The following is a 23753-nucleotide window of genomic DNA, read 5'->3' on the forward strand; positions in this document are numbered from 1 at the left end:
AATAGGTAAATGTCTTCAACTGGGCAAACACCACTGTAACTGATGTTTTTTCACAGCCAGACGATGAACGTTTGTAACTTATTAATCTTCGCATGGCGGGGCAACGACAGTCGTTATAACACGGCGGTGTTCTGTGTCCGTATATGAGGGTAAACTAATTTAATTACAGTATCTTTTTAATATATACCTTATTTCATTTGTAATTAACAATATAGTGGCAATAAAAGACTAGAGACTCGTTGTACACTTGTTGTACGTAAAGGTTTATTGTAATCGAAACTGCGCGACAACAGCCGCAAGGTGACGCAGCTGCGCGGGATAGAAACGCAAACAGATCGAAAGTGCGCCGATGCGCGTTCGGAATGTAAAAAACAAACGAGCGAACAAAAATCAACACCAGAAACAAAGCTAATAAACAAAACGCAAACGGGTTTAGAGCTAATTTGTGAACAGACTATAGAATATTAAAAAATAGTAAAAGACCCGGCTACACAATGTTAACTCCCGATTTTTGTTAAGAATTTTTAAAGTTCTAACAACTAGAGGTAAAAAATCCACATATTATGCAACAAAGAAATAGGGTATAGAAGGTACTCGTATCTGCGTGAAAGGATGTCTTACTATAGGTCGAATGCAATACGTTGTGTAAGAAAATTCAACGATAGATGTACGACAGCGAGCACCGGATTAGAAGCGCCGCCTTTTGCTTGTGAACTTGTGCGGTAATAACGCAATAATACGGCAGGAAACGCATACACATAAAACTCAATAGTGTACTCGGCGCTATAGGTGATGTTATAGGTACGAACATAAAACAACCCTTGAAGCATACCATTGATCGATTGTCAAAATTGAGCCAATTTAGTTCTGTTATCGAGCACCGATACGTCACTATGGTAAAACAAAGCGAGTACCAGAACTGTGGGTGGATCATACAGTTTGCGGCTTGGGAATTTGTAATCGATTTCGGTTCTGCGGCCTCTTAACCGACGCTTGACCGACAATTCAACGCCGCCGAGAAGGGTCTGCGGCGCAACTTGGACCACTTTGATCCCGCTGTTTCGGTGCACCATGGTGGTAGTTTTAACGCTATTAACAGGGCGGCTGCACCATAGCTACACACGACGTGTGGTGCAATGATTAGTGAGGCGCATGGCGTTGGGTTTTCTGCAGGAAGTTATCCCTGGCCGGTTTCCTGCTCGGCTGGTTACGGTCAAGGAAATCACATTTCGAGTAAAATCTGGAATATTTTAAGCGATCGTTCGTTTAATGAGGTGAATGCGTTCAAATATTGAAGGTTTTTCTGCGCTCCAATGCCAGAGGAAGTAATACAGGGGTGCTGGGGCGATTCAATCGTCGTTTGTTGTGTTTTTAACTCAGCACGTTTGGCGAAGGCGAACTATTTTATTCGGACCTGAGAAAAAACGGGAAAGTTTATGTTTAACTGCATTCATATTCTTGTTTCCCAATTAGAATGCGTTAGAACGTATCTAGTAACTAGGTCGCGTATTTACAAGGTAACAATGTACACGAATAGACACCTCTCTCGTTTACAAAGGGAAATAACGTGACAACAAAACAGGTTCTGCGTATCGAACCGAAGGCGGCCGACGAGCGTGATCATCATACAGCTAACGTGGAAGCTGAATAACAGTCGCGCAAACCGCCCATAAATCCTCGCAGAGTAAGACACAAACGTAAAGTAACAAAATGAAATTAAAAGAAACAAAACAAAAACGTATTGAAGCCACGTATAGGGAATCACAAAGGCATCTATGACACATGGAACGAAGTGTGATGTCAGAATGAGCCTCTGTTACGTCAACACAACTCAAGCGTCCAGTAGAGCCGGGGGCGAAGTGACGTTCAGACTGAGGTTATTGGATCCAGGTTGCGACACGGTCGAGTTGTTGTTCGCGTTTATGGAGACGAGGTTGGTGTTGTTGTTCTGCTCTGTAGCTCCGTTTATCCCTGCCGTGTTTTTCAGGTGCGGGTACTGTGAACATGGGCGTCACGTTTAGTAATTGGGAGTAAAATCTGGGTGACAGTAGAATACGGTTACAAGGTTTATCAAACACTGGGAACCATACTAAATAATATGATGAATACAATACACTTTGGCTCTGCTTGTTTGTATAGACACCTAACAGCTGGGTAAAAGCTGGAGTGACATTGTTATAATACAGTTACACTTATAGTTGTCAAACATAGGGAACCTCATTGATTATTGCGGTGAATACAATCTACTTTGGCTCTGCTTGTTTGTATATAACTCTGCTTGTTTGTATAGACACCTAACAGCAGGGTAAAATCTGGGGTGACATTGTTAAAATACAGTTACACTCATAGTTGTCAAACATAGGGAGCCTCATTGATTAATGTGCTGACAGCAGGGTAAAAACTGATTAAGGTGGTAAATGCAATATACTCCGTCTCTGCTTGTTTGTATACACCATAGACACCTAACATAAAAAGTTGGTTTTATTTAAAACTAGATTGCTAGTGCCCCTCTGTTTCAAAAATAAGGGTAGCATGTGGCGCTAGTCATTCCTAACATTACGCAATTGATTATAGACAAATATATGTTTTAGTTTAACTGCAGTGATGTTATACTGTTATCTATAAAGGCAAATATTGAGTTGTTTTTCAGAACACTAAAAATTAATGCACAAAATAAAAAGGTGACCACATAATAGCAAACATGTTTGTTTATGCATGTTGCAGAAAATGTTTTGTATTGAGCAATATTAACTTAGGGTTAAACAAAATTTCAGAACACCTGTCGATACATAGCAAATTGACCTTTAGTAAAACTTTGTAAATTTATTGAACTATTTTACTTGGAAATATATAAAAGTAAAAAGATAGTTCATTTACCTTTGATTTTGGAGCTGGTTTGAATGCTGAAGTTTGTTTTGGATGAAAATTGACTTTATTCTTGTCGGGGCAGCTTGGTGAGATTTGAAGCTGCTGTTGCTGGATATCCTGATAGGAAGTAACTTGGTTAGGTCGTGTTTGCAACAATTGCCAAGTGGATGATTGTAAAAGCTTCGCATGCAAGGGGGGAGTGTTGCAACTTCCAATCAGGCAGGTTCACACAAGTTTTCAGGCCATTTCCACTTAGGAAACAAACATTGGAGAAATGCCTGCTGAGTAACATGCTATTTGACCTTCAATAAAATGGCCTGAACAATGATTTTAAACTTATAATGATGTACTTTGCTGAACATAAACGTTTACTACTTCAAATTATAATGCAAAAGCTCTGTGTTAAGTTGTTAAATTCTATTTTTGAAAAAAAACAATTATTAAAATGAGTAATGTCCCAGCACTGGCGTTTTTAAATAAGTACAATGAATAGTAAATGTGTTTGAATAGTAAATAACCAAAGCTGGAGTGAAAAAGTAGGCAGGGCTACCCTACTTTTCACAAGGAATATTTTTCATTGTATTAATCAGTAAACTGAACTTAATTTGTTTCAAATATTCCACATCTTAGCACCAACTGCCTCCCCAGCTTTTTTAAAAGTTTACCGCCCATGAGTATTGGTGTCTTTGTATTTGTGTATATCCTCTGTCTTTGTATTTGTGTATGGTAATGATTAACAATAAAACTTATACAATGTTGGAGTAATGAGCCAACTCGAACTAAATCTCAGGTCCCATAACATGTCTCACAGTAGAACCTCACCCAAATAAAATAGCAATGATAATAAAGCATTGAAATTAAAACTTACCAGTTCTTTGAACGGCTTCACGCTCTCCGCACCCTCCGGTGGCTCGCGCTTAAACATATAGCTGTTGTTTGGTCGAGGGCTTGATGCAAACTTTGGGCAAGGACTTACACCTGAATCTGTGCAACAGCATAAAAGGTTAGAACTTGGTTTAGATACATTTGGAATCAAAAGAAACTAAAAAAATGTGTAAAAAAATCCCATATTTCCTGATCGTGTTTTGGACAATTAACAACACCATTTTAAAGTTGCAAGGCTACAGTTGTTTTATCTGTAATTTATCTTTGTTTACTACCAAATGGATGAGAAAAAAAGAAAATATTGCTCATATTACATCTTACTATATTCTACTATTTTTTGACACCATTCAGGTTCTTGTGGAATATATAACATAAGTTCATAAAATAGGTTGTTTCACCTTTTGTTTCATTCGCTGCTATGATTGTGATTTGAGTTTGTGGTATTTGGGTGTCGACTACAACTGTTGGCAAAGTGGGAATTTCTACGGTTGGTGATGGGGTGGGGGAAGGAATGATTTCATCCGTGTTTGACTCCTTAGAGTATTCTGTGTAGCCTGTAAGTAACGAATGAATATTACTTATTTATCCAAGTGTATTGGGGTACCGAAAGTTCTGTTTCATACACCTCGGGCCAGCTTAAGAGTTACCACATTATAACTTTGTGGGTGATTATTTTAGGTGAATTTTTTCATATATTTTGTAATGTATCGACAATTTGTTTTGACAAAGGCTGACAATGGCAGATTTTTTGAGCCTTAAACCTGTAACCTTTGTGCTCAAGGCAGCTATGCAGCTATACCAAAAAAGATACAATGGCTGCATGTTAAAAGTTACAGAAAAATTCAAAGGTTAAAAACACAGTGTTAAAAGGTTAAAGGAAGTCTTTGTTTAAGAAGTCAAATTGTTGTGGATTTTACAGCTGTTTCATTCATCCTCTGTATAGTTAGTAATGTTGTAAAATATAAGGGGGAATGTCAGATTAAATCAGAATATAAATAAACATTTGATAGATGATGGAGTAATAAAAGATTTATCCTTTTATATTAAAGGGTACTTGGTGGATAAAGTAATGACTTCACCACTACAACAATATCATGAACACATAATAGTATACAGACTAAAGCTGCCAAATATCAGTTGTTCTTAGTACTGAATAGGATTTACAGAGTTCTCAGGAAAAAGTATATGAGCAATAGTTCAGCAATATATGTTTTGGTTACAATGCTATTACTGTAGTGCAATGATAACTTCAAGAAATTAATACTGACAATTTTAAGTATTATGCTGCTGATGTGAATGTAACTTATTCAACTGCGCTAGGCGGGCAACACTCGTTATAACATGGTTGTTCTGTTGCATACACCTCGTGTCCGCTTACGAATTATTGTGTATGTAACTTTGTGAGTGATTGTTTTTTGTATGCCTGACAATTCGGACAACCTATAAGTGCCCCATGGGTTGGATCAATTGCCGTTAAGTGTTTTGCCCAATGACACACATGCCATAAGCAGTAGCAGCATCAAGCCTTGAACCTGATACCTTCGACGCAAACAAGCTAACCACTTTGTTGGATTTGTATTGCTAACTGTGTTGTTGTATTTATATATACTTGTTCATGACCATCTGTTACTTTATGGCAACTAAAAAAGCCTACCATGTTATGCATAGGTTTCAGGCGCCACGAACCCCTTTTTGTAAACAAAAATTATTATTTTTAATTTGAAATATATATATATATGGATAAAAATCATAGTTGCGAAAATTAGTTCATAATTTTAGGGAAGTGTAATCATTTCTGGCCACAATATACTTAATTTAATCAACTAATAGTGGCAACTCTTACCTTGTGGAGTTTGTGTTTCCATGGTTCGCGTGCTGCTGCGTGGTAAGGGGGCTCGATGGCCATCTGGCGGAGTGACACCTTGAAAAATCTGAAAAAAAATCAGGAAATTTAAATTATGTACAAATTTCAACAAACTAGATGAAGTGTGCCTTGTAAGATGTGTTTTACAATTTCTGCACTTTAGAAATTATTATTACATTGAAATTTTAAATTGTTAAGACTTAAGATAATACAAAAGATTAATTCATTATTAAAAAAAACAAACCAAATTTATACAGCTACAAAATTAAAATTATTCAGGGAATATATTATTGTAATGTTATGCACTACTTTTAAGTAGAGTTAAAAATATGTGGTTATTACTGCGAAAACTTGGCTCATAAATTTGCTTAGTTCCGGTAGTGGTTAGGCCAACAAAGTTTGTAGCTACAAGTTTAAACTGCTGCAACTCCATGCTTGGGTAATGGGAGATTACTAAGCTTCTTGCGTTTCATGTAATGTTTATGTTATAACATGCACCACTGGTGTGTTAGTGATGCTGTACATAGTTATAACTCAAGTGTGCACATAACTACGAGATATGAACTCAATGATATTCTATCTTTGTAATGCTTTAATACATTTTTTTTAAAATTTAATGTATTTTTCTAGTTAGTTTAAGTAAAATATAAAATATCTTGCTTTTATAGTCAGGTTACCACAGACAAGTCTTAAATTATAAACCCCTGTATAGCTAGTCTAGGTGAGTGGCTTGTTATGATGTTGTGTCAGTAATGGCTACTTGAACCCACTGAGGTGGAATGTGGTGGCAAAAACAGATTCTTTAAAATTAAAACAGAACTTTGGGTTTTGGAAATCAAATTGGGAACACAAGCGTCAAGCGTAATCTGCCAGCTTCAGTTTAATAATGTTCACATTACAGGCAATGATCACATTAGTGGCAAACGCGTTGATATCATTGCCGCTGTAGCGTGAAATTCGCCTCAGGTTTTGTAGCAGGAAATATCATATTATTATAGAAGTGTGCTGGGGAGGTGGGGAGCGTTTGTTCTTATGCCTGCTCTGACTACAGATGAAGCCTGAACACTCATGACATTGGTTATGGATAAATAAAAGGTTACGCGTCTCAGGCTGACACTGCAATGTGCGCGAGCAAGTCAGCCCCGATCACCGCAAAGTGAGACAAACAGGAAGCCGCGTATCTATGCATTATTCAAGGGATGTGTGAAACAATTGTCCATGTGCATATGGCGGGAATATGGAAGCTCACAAACTTTAAGCCTTCCGCTTCCAAGTTAGTATTGTAATGCCAAGAACATAATATTTCTATAGTAGATAGACAGCTACCATCGCAATAGCAACTTACTTATAAAAAAATAATAAAAATAGGCAAAAGTTGCTAAAGTTGCCATGATATATTTCGCTACAAACTAATACATTGGCATCAGCCAACAACATTTGTAATGTATTTACAATTATAAAATGCTTTAAAATCAAACACTGAGTAACATTTATGGTCAAAATGAAATAAAAGCCTTACCAGTAAACGCGAAATACAAAACAAGTTGCGAAATACAAAACATAAACATAGCTCAACACAGTAACCTAAATATGACTTCAACCTACACTACTACAGGATATGAAACCAAACATTGAAAAGCAAAAGAGCAATATTGATTTGACTCACCCGTGGTTCATTACCAGCTGCATCTTTGTTAATCAGCATGTCAATTTCCTTATTGAGCGCTTCTACACTGTTTTGTCTCTGCGGCCGGCGCCCGAACGGTTGGCCCCCGATTGAAATCGGGTTCGAAATTGACCTTGGGTGTGTGGCCTGGATGAAACAAGGGCAAATTAGACAAGCTACTTAATTAATGCTGCAACCAATACAGGAAATGCCAATCTCACATATAACACAATCATAATGAGCAATGACCTATTCACTGGAACAAAGTGGTGTAGGAACACTAACATATTATACAAGGGATGTCAACCTATTTAGGATTTTTATTTAAAAAAGCATTATTTTTTATTAATAATATATTGTTGTTGCCACAATACTACCAGATGAGCCGTTAAAAGATTTTTTACCTTATACTTTGCAGCAGAAGTAACAGAATAATAAACTGGTTTTGTAAAAATAATGATGTGCGTCAATAGGATACTGCTTTGCCTGTATAAGGTGCAGACAGATGGAAAGAAAATTAGTAGATAAGACACACTTACAGCAGCTATCTGATGGAATGCTGAGTGATCACCATGTATCGGTGGTGACCTATCCTTTTTCTTATGCTGGGATCTTTTACCAATCATTTTAATTTGTTGTCGCATCTGTTATGATATTAAACATGTTAACATATAAGATAATGTCTTTTTACGCACTATAACCAAATTATGTTGCGTGGCATTTGCGTGATAATATGAATAATTGCAATTTAAACCTAATTTTGTTCTCGCTTTAATTTTTGAGCTCTAATAGTTTAAATGTTTAACAGTTAATTGTATCATTAAAAGATAACTGGTAGTTACTGTGATAAATTGTAAGATGACCATAATCTAGTGATCATGAAGTTGGACGATTATCCAAGCAAAATAACAGTCAGAATCAAGTGCTGCAAATTACGTAACAAACAAAAATTAAGTTTAACGAATTGTACTCTGTGAGAGAATTTTGCTTAAAATTCCATGCCATCATCAGTCTCTAATTTAAATATCAATAGTTGACAGCATAGCTGGAATAAGATATTGATTTTAAACCACATCTTATTCTCCTGTTAAATATACCTTGTTGAAGCCAGGGTCTGTTAGAGGAAGAGGGTGGTTGGATTTAGCGCTTGGCTTAAGTAGAGTGGTGGAAACCTCGGTGCTCCAATCTGGGGTCTATAACACAAGTGAGCGGGTGTGAGCATAGGATATTGGGGGATACACTAGCATGTGTGTGGTTAAAGTAAGTTGGGGTAAGATGGTTCATGTTTTCGATTGCAAAATTGAAAAAATATTTTTGTTGGCATGTATTGAGTTAAAGTAGGTTGGGGTAAGATGGTTCATGTTTTTAATATCTCGTCCCATTTAGAACACAATATTTACAAAGCATGTTGTTATTTGTTAAAACATGGTTAGGTAATATGGGATAATATGTGCTAACAGTATCCATCTTACCCCGCACTCCCACAGTACTATATATCAATGTAAAGAAAATCAGTTAAATTTTTCAATGGTTGTAATAAACCATGTTATATATAAGTAATTAATTGGTAAAAAAACATCCGATTTCTCAGAACATAAGTTTTGTTCAGAATATGCATAAGCCCTGTTGCGTTAAGCCATAATATAACAGTCTTGAAATAATTTACTCAGCTTCTATTTTCATTTGGTCATTTTTTAATCAAAATTAACTCCATAGACTTTTAAAATGCCTACACTTTTTGATCAAGATTTAAATTCTGAAAATGATAGCCAATTCTAAAAAACATTAAACTTTTCTCATCTTATATTCCAAACTTTGATATTGTATCATCAGTCTCATTTCTCATATAAAGCTTGTACCATAATCTAAGGTTAGTGAATACTTAAGTGTTTGTGAATGTTACATAAGTATATGATGATGCAGTATTTGTCTGCAAACCTACTCCATATACAGCAACATAATAATATTTTGCACTCACATATATCTAGAGATAGCTATTGCAAAACTACATTATTATACCCTTGGCAAAATGTGATGACATGAAACACACAAAGTACATTAAAGTGGTTTGTTGGTGAATGTTGCTGCACAATTATTGAGGGTTAATAATTTCTTTCCCCACCATATAGCAATTTGTTAAACCAAAGTACCAAATTAGTGTAAACAATTTGTATTACCAAAAGTCAACATACAATCTTACATAAATATAACCAAACAGAACATAATATTCTTTATAACTGTACCTTACATGAATTGTTATAGATATTAGAATTAATTAACCTTGTATATTTAAACCCAACATACCATCATCTTACATAGAACCCAATAAGTAAACAGCATATAATATTTCTTTATAACTATATGTTCCATACCTGTGTCATCTTGTTGCACACAACCAGTGTGTGACCAACATGATGTTGTATCGGGACAAAATCTCTCGGCCACTGCCCTGTGAGGTAGGGCCCAGCTATTGTATCTAATGATGCAGTTCTTCTAATGCTTGGAGAGGGACTTCGACGGTTGGAAACTGTAATACAGCATGAGTGAATATTCTAAGTAAGATTGAAGTATCGCACATATTCTATATTCTATTTCCTGTCTGTTTCAGGCTCTTAAACGTTAGGAATTATTGGAATAAATTGTCAGAGAGAAAACAAACTTACAACTTATAATTAAATAGGATAATAACAAATAAAATTCAATAAAAAATCTTAACGATTTTTGTAGTAAACCAAATTTCTTACGAGCCAAAATACAGAGAAGCCATAAACTACAAAGACAGTGAGCTTACACTGAGAGCAAATGGGAAATTTGGTCAATATCCAATTAAAGTAAAAGACAGCAAAGATCAATTTTGCATCATATGTCTATAAATTAACCCTTGAATAAAGAAAAACTCGATAATGTGTTTGATTATTGGATAAGGAGATGCTATTATTGGAAAGAATGTCATTGAGCTGACGATATTTCAAAAGAAAACTACAGCGTAATATTCAAATACTTTTTAACGTGAAAGTGGTATTTTAAGTCCAACTAGCAGGTTGTCATAGTAGAGTTATGCGTGGGGGTGTAAGCCTCTATTTTGGCTCAATGGATTTGTGGTTGGCATGATGTGGGCACAAGAAGCAAATCTTAGTAAAATTGTAGCATAACATAGGATAGGAGAAAGGTCACGTTATTGGATAAATTTTTAATGAAAATTCCCAACCGGGTGAATGATTGATGTCATAGTTAAGCTTGCTGGTCGTATGGTACAATATGACATGGCCAGATTACATGACAAAATCTCATACTATGTTCAAGTTAATGCTACAATGTGGTTAATTGTAATTTATTAAGAAGGAAATCCTCATGTGTATGTAGTTTAACGTGAGTGATTCATTTGAACAGGCAGCAGCAATACTCAATTAAAGCAGCTCCAGGATATCCACGTATTTAGCTTGAAAGACAACACATGTAGGAAAAAGGTTGCTTACTGCACTACAAGGGCCACAGTAATAATAAACCATCTGCTTTAGTCACCACAGTATTCATAATGTTGAGTTGTTAAACCCTGAAGACTTGTTTGTTTAAATAAGTTTAAAACAAACAAACAATCAAAGACAAAGTGGTTAAAATCTTTTTGGTACATTTAATGATCCGTATATTACACCAACTGCATTAAACAGAAAACCTGCCTATCTCTGCAGAAATAAACAGAATAAACTGTACTTTTTTGTGGAACATTATTACAAAATAGAGATAAGATTCCTAGCATTAAGGACTGCTGTGTTTTGTATAGTTAGCCCAGCAAACGATCGGTAAATTAATCTTTCTCAAGAGAAGCTACCATACAAGAGGAAAATGAATTCACGAAAGGGCTATTATTCATACCGGCATTGTTTTCTGGGCGCTTTGAAGCAAACCACTGAATAGTTCATGCGTTCAAACGACCGAACACTTTGCGATGGTGTAAAGGTGAGCTTATGCTTACTAAGATAGCCTGTATAGTGCATAGCTAAGAAACATGGCTATTGGCTGCTTTTTAAACGGTTACTTTACATTTTGAATGGGTATTTTTTTATCCTTGGTAATATATAACGGTGCAGTTGGAAAACGGAAAATGGGACGCAGGCCAAAAACCTGCGAAGCAGAATTAGACGCCGGCTTATCTGCGACAGCGAACGAATCGCTTTAATATTTTGCTTTGCTACGAAGGCACGAAGGTCAGCAGACCGTCGAGAAATTGAATTTGCGACGCCGAAGTCCATTAGTTTCAAGCCAGGAGCGATTCAAGACAGCCAAGCGTGTCATCGTATTTACTTCTACCGCGTTATCCGGAGCGGAGGGTTATATTTGAGTACGTAATTGCCGGCCGATGTTGCCGATGTTGGGCCCCTTCAGTTGCTATAGCCATTATATTTATCGGTTACGAGGACAGTCATTTAAACACGATCGTTGGCCATCGAGCAAACATCAAGTGGTTTTAACAAACCCGAAAGCTAACCACTTATTAGGAACGAAATGAAAATCTCTTTTTCAACTATAACGATCAAAAGTACTTCCCAGCAATATATCTGGCTGGTATTTTGTACAAACCACTTCAGTTTCCGTTAGATTCCTGGTGTTTGCACGGACTGTGGGCGAGGCTTCGTCGAGATTTAAAAGGGAACCGACGCACGGCCTCTTAACTGGGCAAGGTTTTGTTTATTTTCATTACCATCGCACCCCGCCGGTTATTTTTTTAATGCACTTTAAAAGCGGAAGTGACTTGACGGTTTCCTAAACATGTATTTAGTTGCGTCAGTTACACAATCAAACCTAAATTACATGGCCAAGATAACCACTTTGTTTTATACCGACATGGGAGACTCTAGCTGCTGCTATAGCAAGGACTAGGGATCGCTGTTTTCCGGCCGCTAATTCACAGTGCTCTAAGGAGCAACTGGAAGCCGCGGTAGGATATACCGCGAAGCAGCCATGCAAACGGCGTATCATGTTTCTATTATCGTTCAAAATGGCAACGCTATTACGAAATCTCTTAAGACCAAACCACGTTTACTTGAAAAAGAACACTGAACACTGAGCTGTTGGGTTGGGGGTGTGGCGGTTTGTCTCTGTGAGTGGGTAGTTGAATACGGACTCACGTGCATCTACAAACATCTGAAGAATCTCATGCAGGTGGCAATTCCCCAGCATGGTTATGTGCAAGCGTGGGCGTAAGGATTAGGATTTCAACTCTCATGTAAAACTGGCAAAGCAGCTTCAAATAACACGTGACAGAAAACGTGTTTACGGCATTTTTAAAATGTGGGGTCAATTAGGGGAACGAACATGGTATGTGTAAGAGAAGTTTTGGTTGAAATGAAACGGTTCGGTTACCCTAAATGAAACAAGAGTTCCGGCACTACGTAATAACGAGCGTGGCCAAATTACGCTTTAAAATGAGTTGGGCGTTGGGCTGGAAGCGCAAACAGACTCTTAACACAAACACGACTTCAAACCAACGTTCTGTTATTCTGAGATCCGCTCAAGTGATGCCAGACAAAAAGGCAAAGGGCGATAAACGTGCATGGCGACTGGGGTGTAAGTTGAGTTTGAAAACACTGTTGGCCACCATGTAAGAAGCCAGTGCTGGACGATGCTAGATTTTAAGCACCATGCCTCGTGGTTGTGCGAGTCAATAAAACATCCCACTGCGCAACTAAGTGAGTAGCTTTACATGCCCACCGATGCGTCCAATCTAATAATACCAATGGTAGAAAGGCTTTGCTTTGCCAGGAGCTATGAAGGGCGGTGAGACTTCGTTGTCTCACCAAATAAACAGTGGAGTCGGCCGGCTAACACGATTACGTAGCCGATATATTGATGTGCACTCTTCAAATTAAACATCAAGAGACATAAGTTTTGCATGGTTGGTGCAAATAATCGTGCGTAACGTGTCCTTAGTGTACACGCGCACGAAAAATCAATTGCCACAACATCCTGTACTACCCGGCGTGTTAACACAGCATGTTGTGATGGTGGACTGATAGTATGTAAGCATGCTGCTATGGTGGGTGTTTTACTTATCAATTTGAATGCGCGTTACCAGAAGTGGTGATGACACAAGCTGAGTTTTGAGATGTCGGTGCCAGGACCGAGAACTGGTGTCGTTGAGTCGGTAAAACAGGCCGCGTCCCGGAAATACCACGACCAGCTATCCATTGTAACGAAACAAGCCACGTACTTATTTTGCGAACGCAAACGCCCCTTTCAGCGAGCTTTTTACCGACGACGAAAGTGCCATCTACTATTGTCCTTCTTTTGTAAGAGCGTCAGCTAAAAAGCTGCCACTCGCACACCCAGTGCTTTATACCCGAAATAAAAACGGCTAGTCGGGCTGCAAAGTTAAGTGACTCGTTTCAATTGGCGTGGCATTTGCATTACAAGCTAAAATTGCGCATTGTGGCGAACGTAAATTGAAACACACTGATGTAAGTGAACCACTGCTTGAGCAAAGCACAAGTTTGGTTAACGGCGTTATGGTGTTTACATTCTACGTCAGCGAAAACCGACGCGCGAATAACGATAAAAGTTTTAAAGGGCAGCTGTTTCTCGGGGCCGGTATTTCTCATTAAATCACAAACTTACCGACAACCCTATTTGTCATTTTTTCTCTCCGAAAGTCAATTACAACTCTGTGGTAGGAACACCACCGTTCGCGGTAGAATTCCAAGCAAAGAAAGAGCCGGAAAGCAATCTGAGCCGCGTCCATATCAGTCCATGTTTTATACAAGCTTTATGTGAAAAATCACAGATAAAGGAACAATTGTTCGGCCAGTGAAGAAAGAAGGCCCATGAGTTAACCAGAGCTGAAAGTTTCGACTTCCACCTGCTGTTTTAGATCACGTCCACTGGGAGAAGCAAGTGCGCAAGGAATGCCTTTATATGATTCACACAAACCACACTGGCGTAGCCTCACGGCAATGAAATTTGGTACACGGCCGTTATTAGGGCGAAGACTCTCTAGCAATTCCTTGATCGACCTTTCCATTACAAGACAGTGATTTGATATAGAGAATGAATCGATTGAATTAGAAGGCATGCGGATTAACCGCAAACGCAACCAAAGAAACGATTCTATGCAACCTGTTTACACCACATACCTGTTGCACGGTTCACATCCAAACAGAAATGTAATTAGATAATTTCCCTTGAACCTCTTATGTTTGCCACAGGGAACGTATTAAATCTCGGTCGATTTGCGAACGACGTTTATTAGATTTGAGACCGCGTTTACGCTGAGTGTATAGTAATGTGCAACATTATACACAAGGTCTGCACATATGGGAGCGGTTAAGAGTGATTAGGTTTCCTTATACTTTATAGTCGGCGTGAAATAGTTGAGAGCGATAATCTAACCGACAAATGACTGCGATTGCTTGTCAGTTATAGGCTTGTGGGTAATCACCGTTGACTTGCCGGTGCATTATTTATGTGAAGGAGTAATATTAGCACGTGCCCGATTTGGGAATTTTAAGAGCTACTGCTAGACCATTGTGTGCCGTGAAAGCTGAACACGGCGCCCTCATAAATAGTTCATCGTTGAGCAGACCGTGGCGCTTGTGACCCAAGCGTAGGCCCTGAAAAGGATTATGTGCGCGATAATGAGTTGGTGTGAAGCCGGGAGAGAATAGAAGAGAGAAGAGAAAAATAGTGGGTTGACCACTGCCATAGGATAACGATCTTTTTACACGAGACGGGACAACATCTTACACAAACAGAATTTCGGCAACGTAGTAAAGGTCTATCTTGATAAAATACAGCTGCTTTGGCACGAAAGTTAGCTTAAAAGGGGGAGGGGTTCGGACAATCTGTCAAATACGAGCTCGGTAATTCAACACGGGCAGATAATAACAATCGGGCAGCGATTGAACGCTATTTCCTATCGGCTTTGTTGTAACGCAATCACGGGGCATAAAACTTCAGCTGAAGGAAACCAGGACATTCTGGGGCGGAATCTCCGGAGTTAGTTAGGCTAAAAAGTTCCTCTGATGCGCTACATAACGGTAAACACGGGGTATAGTGTTCACTAAATATAAGGTACGCGGGAGGGGAGACTGGTATGCTCTCTTGGGGCACCTGACGTAATTATAACGCATGACGGGAATACGATGCGATGAGGTAGGGGGGAGGAGGGTGCAAGTTTTAAGACTGTTCGAAATACAAAGCTGGGATAATATAGGCAACAGCTTTAACCCGTGAAAACAACGCACGAACTCGAGCCACTTATTACATGTGGCAAGGTGACATATGCTACTTATGGTATTATTGGAATAACACTTGTTGAAGGTAACGCCAACAACCGTTTTAATCTTTCTAATCACGAGCGTATGGTTTGAAGGAGCTAAGCACACACAGTGTTTCAGTGGGTTATGACACGGGGACTACACAGCACTTCAGTTAAACCTGATTTATCGCAGTGAGGCGTTGTCGCGTATGTTTGCCATGTCCCACATTGACCAGGCGTTGTAATATGCGACGGTGGCTGTTATAAGCTGTAGCTTCACCACGAGGAATTTCGCCTTTACGAGTCCAGGCGAATGGAGGCGGTCGGTATTGATTTCAAACAGAGACGGTGAGGTACAATAGATAGAGGGCCGCTGAACGAGCGGATACAATGGCCCAGTTTGCTGGGTTTGAATCCTGTAAAATATCAGGCCCTCACGGCGACTATCGGGCTTTGGAACGTTTTGTCCGAACGTCCCGGAGTGAAATTTGGAGAGTGCTTCTGTGTGCGACGACTGCGAGCATAATACCACTTCGCCGAGTAGATGGCAAGAACATGTCGTTAACTCCGCACGGAGAGCTAATTTCGATCGGTCTTGACGAAAGTTTGTTGTCACGGTTGGTAGTGTAATGGGATCCGCGGAGATGGGACGACGTGGCTTTGTTACAGGAAAGCAGAACACACGCTCTTAACCGCATAATCAACTTTCGGCCTTTGTTACCATTACACTAGGGATGGCAAACTGCGCAACACGAAAACTGGAAATTAATGAACGGGAGCACACTGACACAACACACAATGATTGATATGACAAGCCAGACTTTTAGTAAATAGGCAACCGATGGTGTGTGACGTTGTATTAAAGTTTGTATGTTTCGCGGGGTAAGGCAGTCTTAAAACTTCCAAAAAAGGTATGCATTCATAGTCTTGTTCACCGAAATTTTTAGGGAGGGAGAGTTAGTAAGATATGAAAATTTACTGTGGTTGGGAACGAGGTGTACTGCGTTAGTAGTGCCTTAATGTGTTTGGGTTTATAAAAGAAACACCGTTTCGTAACCTTTCAACGTTGAAGAAGCGCACCATAAAACTTGAATAAACTAACAAGGCTGTTGCCTTGAGGCACTCCACGATGGTGGTGCAACGGAGAAAAGTGAGAGAAAAAAGATAGAGAAAGAGAGAGAGGAGAGATAGCGACACACCGCTCCGAAACGCTTACAGGTTAAGCAAGCGTAAAACTCATAAAATATACACAATACAATGGTAGGAGTTAGATGTCTAACGTTAAGATGGTTTTAATAAGATAACCATCACGGTTTAATTAGGAATTTTTTGTGTTACGACAGTTGGTCCTTTTGTATCTTTTTCCTGTGAGCTCTCCTACTTTGGCACAACTAAATTAAACCAATTTTTTGTCTCTGCTAAGACTGCTAACAAGACTAGTTTTGGGAATGTTAAAATATATATAGAGAGATAATGTCATTTTACTCAAAACTTGGAACAAAAAACAGAACTTCAATACTGATCTAATTATCAATGAATGACCACCTAATTTATTAAACACAAACTACACTGCAACAGTGCTATTCTCACATTTATATCTTATAGGCAACACTAGTTTTATATTTTATAGGTCAGTCTGGTGCACGCGATGCTTCTGGTGACTCTGTACCACTTCCCACCGATTATTCAACTAACGCCTTCGTGGCTTAAATAAAAAGCCGAATTATCCAGCACAAATGACATAAACTATTGTCAAACTGTAAAACACAGTCGAAACAAATGCACACACCGACCTGTGTAAATACTATCAGGTGTAAAAAAGAAACATCACTTCCCTTATTTATACTTAATTATCATCTCAAATCTTTCAGTTTAGCAACTACGCCATCTTCGGAGATGTCGGAAGTTAAAGGTAAAATAAACCAAGTCCAGCCCACACAGAAAAAAATATTTACTCACAAAGTTACATTAACGGTAACTCATAATCGGCACAAGGTGTATAAAACCCAACGCTTGTGTTGCGTTAAAACTATCAATGCCCCGCCAGGTGAGGATAAATAAGTTACATCAGTTCAAGTGATTCTACCTTTAATGCTGGGAGAACTTGGACTCTTACGGTCATTTCGATCAGGTGAGGCTCGATGATCAGGTGACCATCGACTCCGAACAGCCACTCTTCCATCAGTTGCGGATCGGGGAGTGGGGGAAGAAGAAGGAGATTTTCGGGCTGGACTACCTTGCAGGAGCTATGGTGTATATATATTATATACATTGCCATTTGGTTGTATATGAGATATACATATATGCATTGAAGTGTATAAATGTATAAGATACTTGTAGCAAATTTTATAATTTCAGTTGGTTAAACATAGGAGCAGTACTGATAACAGTTTACCAAGAAAAATCTCAGGACCCATGACGTGCCACGCTGCAAGATTTTAACCTTATATAACACAACTGCAATATAGAATTTAAGCCAACTCTGGTCTAGATCTTCCATGGCATGCCTCGCTATGGGACCTCACCCATGTAGAATAGGAACAGTAACAGGAACAAGTTTCATGGAATGATTTGAATATTATTTTGATTTACAAGGCTTCAGTATTTATACATCAGTGAAAATTACATGTAGTACAAGCATTTAGTTAGTACAGATCAAGAAGTTTAACTAGATAACATAAAATCACCTGGAAATGCTGTGTTGCTTTAATAGGTGGGGGACCACTTTTTCTTGGAGGTCCACTTTTCATCATTGGCTTTGTTTTGTTGGATGACATGACACACACTTTTTCAGATTACCTTCGATAAGTATGCATGCAAACTAAATGCCTAAGTCAACCTTGATGATAAATAAAGTCGTTTAACAAAATATTAAGGATAAACACAGTTAACTTTATAAAATGTATGTCTACATTGAAACTAACTGTACCAGCATGCTAACCTAATTCATATCAGTAAAACTCAATTGTAAAATAAGCTTTACCATTATTTTAAAACTGGTCCCAGTAAGTCAAATTTGAGCAAATAAAACAGCTAATAAACTTGGAACAAAATAAGTTTGTTACAAATACAACATTACAGAGACCTAACTCACACTGTGCAACTCAAAATAAAACTAGCGTTTGAATACAAATTCAACTTGGTCAAAATAAGTTTGTATTAAATAATATAATTATTACACTGGTACTGTTAACATGACCACGTATATTTAAATAATTGAAGAAATGGTTACTGACGTGAGCGACGAACTAGCTAAAAGAGTAGTCTTTTTTCAGTGGTCTTAAAAACATATTTGAAAACTTGAACAGTACCAACGGAAAACCATATTGACATACATCCGTACGGCAGGTCGCAACATGCACAAATGAATCGATTTGGAATTCTAGAAGAAGGACCTGAGTCACGTGACTAAATGCGTTCTTCTTTCTACACCGGTTCACCGACCGTTGCGGGTCACTGCTCCTCGATAAAAACAAAAGAACCCAAGTTACGCCAAGCAGACGCCGCTCTCCCGCTTGTTTACTACGCCTTACTCCACGCCGGCTTCATAAACCGCGAACTCGCGACACGGAATGTTCCATTTCCGAATGAGTTCGGATCTCTCGCGCCTCTATGCGGCAACATTTATTACGACAAACTACTGAGCTACATCATAACATATAGTACTGTGGGGGAAAACGGCACACCTGTACCTAGATGAGTTACAATTTTTTTAAATAGCGATTTGTAAAAAAATTGGCATAGCAGCGCATAAAATACAGTAGGGTGGGGAAAGATGGGACACATTTTGCACATGATATCCAAATATTCCGATCGTCTTTTAAACAATTAACAACGATCTAGGGAGGTCGTGAGGATACGCTTTTATAATTCTTTCCATTTTCTTTGTTTACTGCCAAATTGGGCGAGAAAATAGAATGAAAAGGTGTCCCATCTTCCCCCAACCTACTATATGACAATAACCTGTATCACCCCTTTTCGTTACTCTGCCACACTCTACAAACACTTGTAACAAACATTGAGTATACGGCGCTTATTTATTAGCTTGGTAGCAAATACTTGGCCACGGGATGTAATAACTACCATGGCAGATAGATTGTGAATATACAACGGTTATGACTTCCATGGGTTAGTATAAAGATATTCATTTTATGCAATATGGTTAGGTGCACCAAAAGGAATACTGGATCTGGATGTATTTGTATTAATGTTCAAAGCTTTAAGCCAAACACTTTGTTTTTAATAATCTGCTAAAACTTGGTAATTACACACCATTTAAGCATATACTAAAAAGTTTAGTTAATAAAATCGTAGCCCATTAGAAAGCGTTAGCACCTTATATTTCATATTTTCTGATCGTGAAAAACAATTAACAACGTTCTTTTAGATTCGCGCGTATACGGGTATTTATAACTTTGTAGGTATTTTCTTTACTATACCCAACGAAAAAAGAGGTTGAAAACATATAAGAGCGCATCTTACTACACCCCGCTATATTTTTCGTTTGTACAAAAAAGATTGAATTTTAAGTATTACACGGGTCTGAATTTCATCTCTATGTACTCCAGAGAATATTTTGTTCCATGGAAAAGGGCCCAACTCGCAGCTTGATCGGTGCTGGTTTGGCAATTCAAATATGCCCCGTTTAAATTTGAGTGATAGCAAGCCCCGTACCACCAAGCACCCTGCTCTATGACCGCACAATTTCCTCCGGAGGAATCATTGTCTTGGTCCTTCGTAGTAAAGGGGCGATTGTTATGATGGCTCAAGGAATCTCCTAAAAATGGGTTCAATATAACATTTAAATCTAAATTTATAAACGTAATGTCAAATGCAAATATTTGTTTCATACGCCAACCAGGTAAAGGTTGCGCCGTGACACACAGGCCAGAGCAATTGCTTCATAAGTTACAGACCCAACGGTTACTAGTAACTGTCATATGCCCATAGTGGTATGTGGTAGCAGTGTCAAGCCTCGACGCTATAACCTCTGGCCTTAAGGTTTTAAATAGTCTAATTTTCCTTACTATATGTGAAGGGACAAATAAAATTAGTGTTATGCTGTAACTTACCAGCGGTCCCGGAATACCCGGACACTGACAATCTATAAAGTTGTTCTTCTGAAGCGATCGAAAACGAGCTGTCGGAAAAGCGTGTTTGACATCATTGTTTATCACTATCATATAGTAGGGTGGGGCCACCTTTAACACATAATATCCCAAATATTCTGATCGTGTTTTAAACTTTTAACAACGGTCTACGGGAGTTGTGGGGATACGGTTATACAACCATTTGAATGTTCTTTGTTTACCACCAAAAAGGACGAGAAATATATAGTGAAAAGGTGTCTCATCTACCCCTACTACAACATAAGTAAGCGTTATCACCTAAACTTGGCGTATTTCCAAACGTCTGCACAATCTTTTAAGTCAACCCTCAGTTCGTAAAGTCCAGAAGACGTTAAAGAATGGAGATTTTCCATACCTTTAAAAAATATGTTTAAAAAAATATTACTAAGGAATTTTTCGTAATTCATTGTTTTTAAATTCAAACCCAGCCAAAATTCGTTGCTCAGATTCCCGAATTTCTGTCGATATTCTGCCCAAGTTCGGTAGAAGTTTTCAGACCCGTCCGTTCTTCGTTGGAAAACCTGTGGTAACATAAACTAACATAATTACTTCATCTTTTATTTGTCGCTTCTCGATTACGGTAGCAAAGATTAAAGAATAGTTATAACGAAAAGGCAGGTGGTCGCTACATCTATACCACGTAAACAACGAGCTATATTTGACTTAGAGGGAAAGTTCGCGTAAAGAATATCCACCAGCGCCAAAGTTCTGTGAGTAAAACATGATAACTTACCAGCCAGCCGCCACCGTCTGTGGTTTGATCGCAGTAAACTTCCAAAGATTGTCTGTTCCCTCGGTTATATATCTCGTAAATCCCGCTTTCGTTTCGTCCCATTAGCAAAGCTTGCTTGCAACTTGTCGGCAATGCTTAAACAGAACAAGTACTAAGTAAGCGACATGTTAACGTGTTGAAAAATAGTCAACTTACAATAAACTTCCATTAATCTTTCCAACCGTTGCACCTTCTCACTTAAAACATTGTACTCTGACCTGCAGGTCGGGTCACAATGCCCCTGCTCGCCTTTCGGGCCCACAGGCCCAAGTAAACCATTTCCACCCACGGGTCCTCGTTTACCAGGAGGCCCAGGCTCTCCTTTTTGTTCTGTACTACCACTCCCGCAAGACAACACCACATGTTGAGTACCTTGGCTTTTAGACCCAGCGACCAGAAGAACAAAAACTACAACTTTAAGAAAACTCATTGCTGAAAGAAATACTGTTTTAACGACTGTCGTTATGTTACTTATTTCCATCTCTTCGTTGTGTTAATGGAATACAAAATTCTGAGTCTTCCCGTACTCACTGTTACCTTGTATGCCGATCACACAAATGCTATGCAACTAATAGTGACGGATCTTTTTATGCTAAGCAGGCAACCACAAGATTTATTGACAGAGAATGAATAGTTTCTTTGTGTCTCCTTATAAGGTTGCAGAACAAACTTGTTTTTAACTTCTGCAGCTTAAACGCTGACTTTAGGCAATCCGTAATGATGAATAGGTGACATTTGAGCCGACTTCAAACCACAGTCATTCTGCTGCTGCGCATAACAACGCATGAATACCAAATTAGGAAGTGCTGGCAACATAATTGCTTAACAATATAAACCTAAAGCAGCACATAGAGTTGCAAATGCAGAAATTAAAATATGTGTTTTTTAATGTGATGTACAGTCGTACAGGAAGTAAAAATACATCACTATAAAGTAATCACTGGCGATTTCACAAGACTATATTTAACTAATCCTTAATACTTTAAAGGCGCATACCAACCAAAAATGAAAATTTGTATATGGATAGATATGCTCAAATGTAACCTAAAGGTACCGTCAAAGTTTGCCAAAACGATACGGCTTCTAAAAAGATCGCGTGAAAAAACCCGCTGGAGTAAAACAAATTCGGCTGTTTCGACAATGCATGGGATTTCCCATGAAAAAAAAAATTCACTCAACTTTGATCGTTTCTAGTTTCTAAAATAATAAAGAAAATTTAAATTTTATTTCTAATTTGGTATAATTAATGCTTCTTCTTCAAGAATAGAAAAAATTGTAAAACATAGATTATTATGTTTTAATTTTTCGATTGAACGTAGCTACATACCAGATTATGCTGACTCAGCATATTTTTATACCTAATGTTAAACACGATAAACTGACTTTTTCATAAAAAAAATAGTACAGTAGGTACTAGTGAGACATATTGAACACAATATAAAAAAAGTGTTAAACCTAACTAATAAGAAAAAACTGCTAAATCAGCATATTATGTAGCTACGTTCAATCGAAAATTAAAACATAATAAACTCTATGTTTTACAATTTTTTATATTCTTGAAGAAGAAGCATTAATTATACCAAATCAGAAATAAAATTTGAATTTTCTTTATTATTTTAGAAACTAGAAACGATTAAAGTTGAATGAATTTTTTTCTAATGGGAAATCCCATGCATTGCACTTACACGTACGATAAAACGTCTTAAGTCGTTGCAATTTAATCTTTAATGCGAAAACTAAAACATAAGTAGAGCTGTTCGGTGAGAAATAGTTTGATTGAATAAAGGTCACTATTTATCATCGTATGGTGGGCAACGACATTTGCTAAAACATAGGTTTTGTGTTTCACACACATCATGGCTTATGAACTATCACGCACGGAAAGATAAGTCCTTTTGCCCATGCAAATATGGTTTTATTATCCGTGAATATGAATATACATGCAAAGTCACCCTATATCATGATTAGAATGATGAGAGAAACGATGTTCACAGTTGGAGTTCTTACTTGGGTATAAGGTTTGCCGAAACTCTACAAGCATAACAGGTTGGATCAACGCAGCAATGACAAGGTTTAGGTTCTTTTTAATGCTAAACTACAATTACAAGGAGAGGAATGATTATATTGACCTGATGTAGCTACGGCCTACTAGAAATATCTCTAGTATAACTAAAGTGGGCTGTGCTGTAGCTGCTGCAGCCTACTATAACTATTGTGAAGCCGTGTAATCATTTGACTATAGATCGCAAAAGGTAGATGCGCTAATCACTGATGTACCACAGGGCGAGTATACTACACAGTAACCTGGTGTTTGTTCT

General features: G+C 38.2%; 2 protein-coding genes across 4 annotated transcripts; both read right to left on the reverse strand.

Moving 5' to 3' along the window:
• Positions 1 to 235: 235 nt before the first annotated feature.
• LOC100184988 (protein FAM117B) lies at positions 236 to 18380 on the reverse strand. 2 transcript variants are annotated; one of them, XM_002132064.5, is made up of 11 exons: positions 18222 to 18380; positions 17621 to 17780; positions 9656 to 9810; positions 8381 to 8476; positions 7823 to 7927; positions 7284 to 7430; positions 5597 to 5684; positions 4152 to 4307; positions 3737 to 3852; positions 2878 to 2985; positions 236 to 1996 (listed from the first exon to the last, which is right to left on the reverse strand). In XM_002132064.5, the coding sequence occupies exons 1-11, from the start codon at positions 18309 to 18311 to the stop codon at positions 1832 to 1834; spliced, it is 1386 nt and encodes a 461-aa protein (XP_002132100.1). In that variant the 5' UTR covers positions 18312 to 18380; the 3' UTR covers positions 236 to 1831. The 2 variants fall into 2 exon arrangements, with proteins under 2 accessions (XP_002132100.1, XP_018669057.1); XM_018813512.2 differs by having other exon boundaries at positions 236 to 2037.
• A 1172-nt stretch (positions 18381 to 19552) lies between these two features.
• Positions 19553 to 22047, reverse strand: LOC100180273 (ficolin-1-like). 2 transcript variants are annotated; one of them, XM_009861433.3, is made up of 6 exons: positions 21592 to 22029; positions 21397 to 21530; positions 21088 to 21184; positions 20922 to 21018; positions 20607 to 20674; positions 19553 to 20311 (listed from the first exon to the last, which is right to left on the reverse strand). In XM_009861433.3, exons 1-6 carry the CDS (start codon positions 21914 to 21916, stop codon positions 20067 to 20069), a joined length of 966 nt encoding a protein of 321 aa, XP_009859735.2. In that variant the 5' UTR covers positions 21917 to 22029; the 3' UTR covers positions 19553 to 20066. The 2 variants fall into 2 exon arrangements, with proteins under 2 accessions (XP_009859735.2, XP_018668937.1); XM_018813392.2 differs by having other exon boundaries at positions 20922 to 21184; positions 21592 to 22047.
• Positions 22048 to 23753: the final 1706 nt, after the last annotated feature.

Source organism: Ciona intestinalis, chromosome 9 (genome assembly GCF_000224145.3).
Source record: "Ciona intestinalis chromosome 9, KH, whole genome shotgun sequence".
Lineage (NCBI taxonomy): Eukaryota > Metazoa > Chordata > Ascidiacea > Phlebobranchia > Cionidae > Ciona > Ciona intestinalis.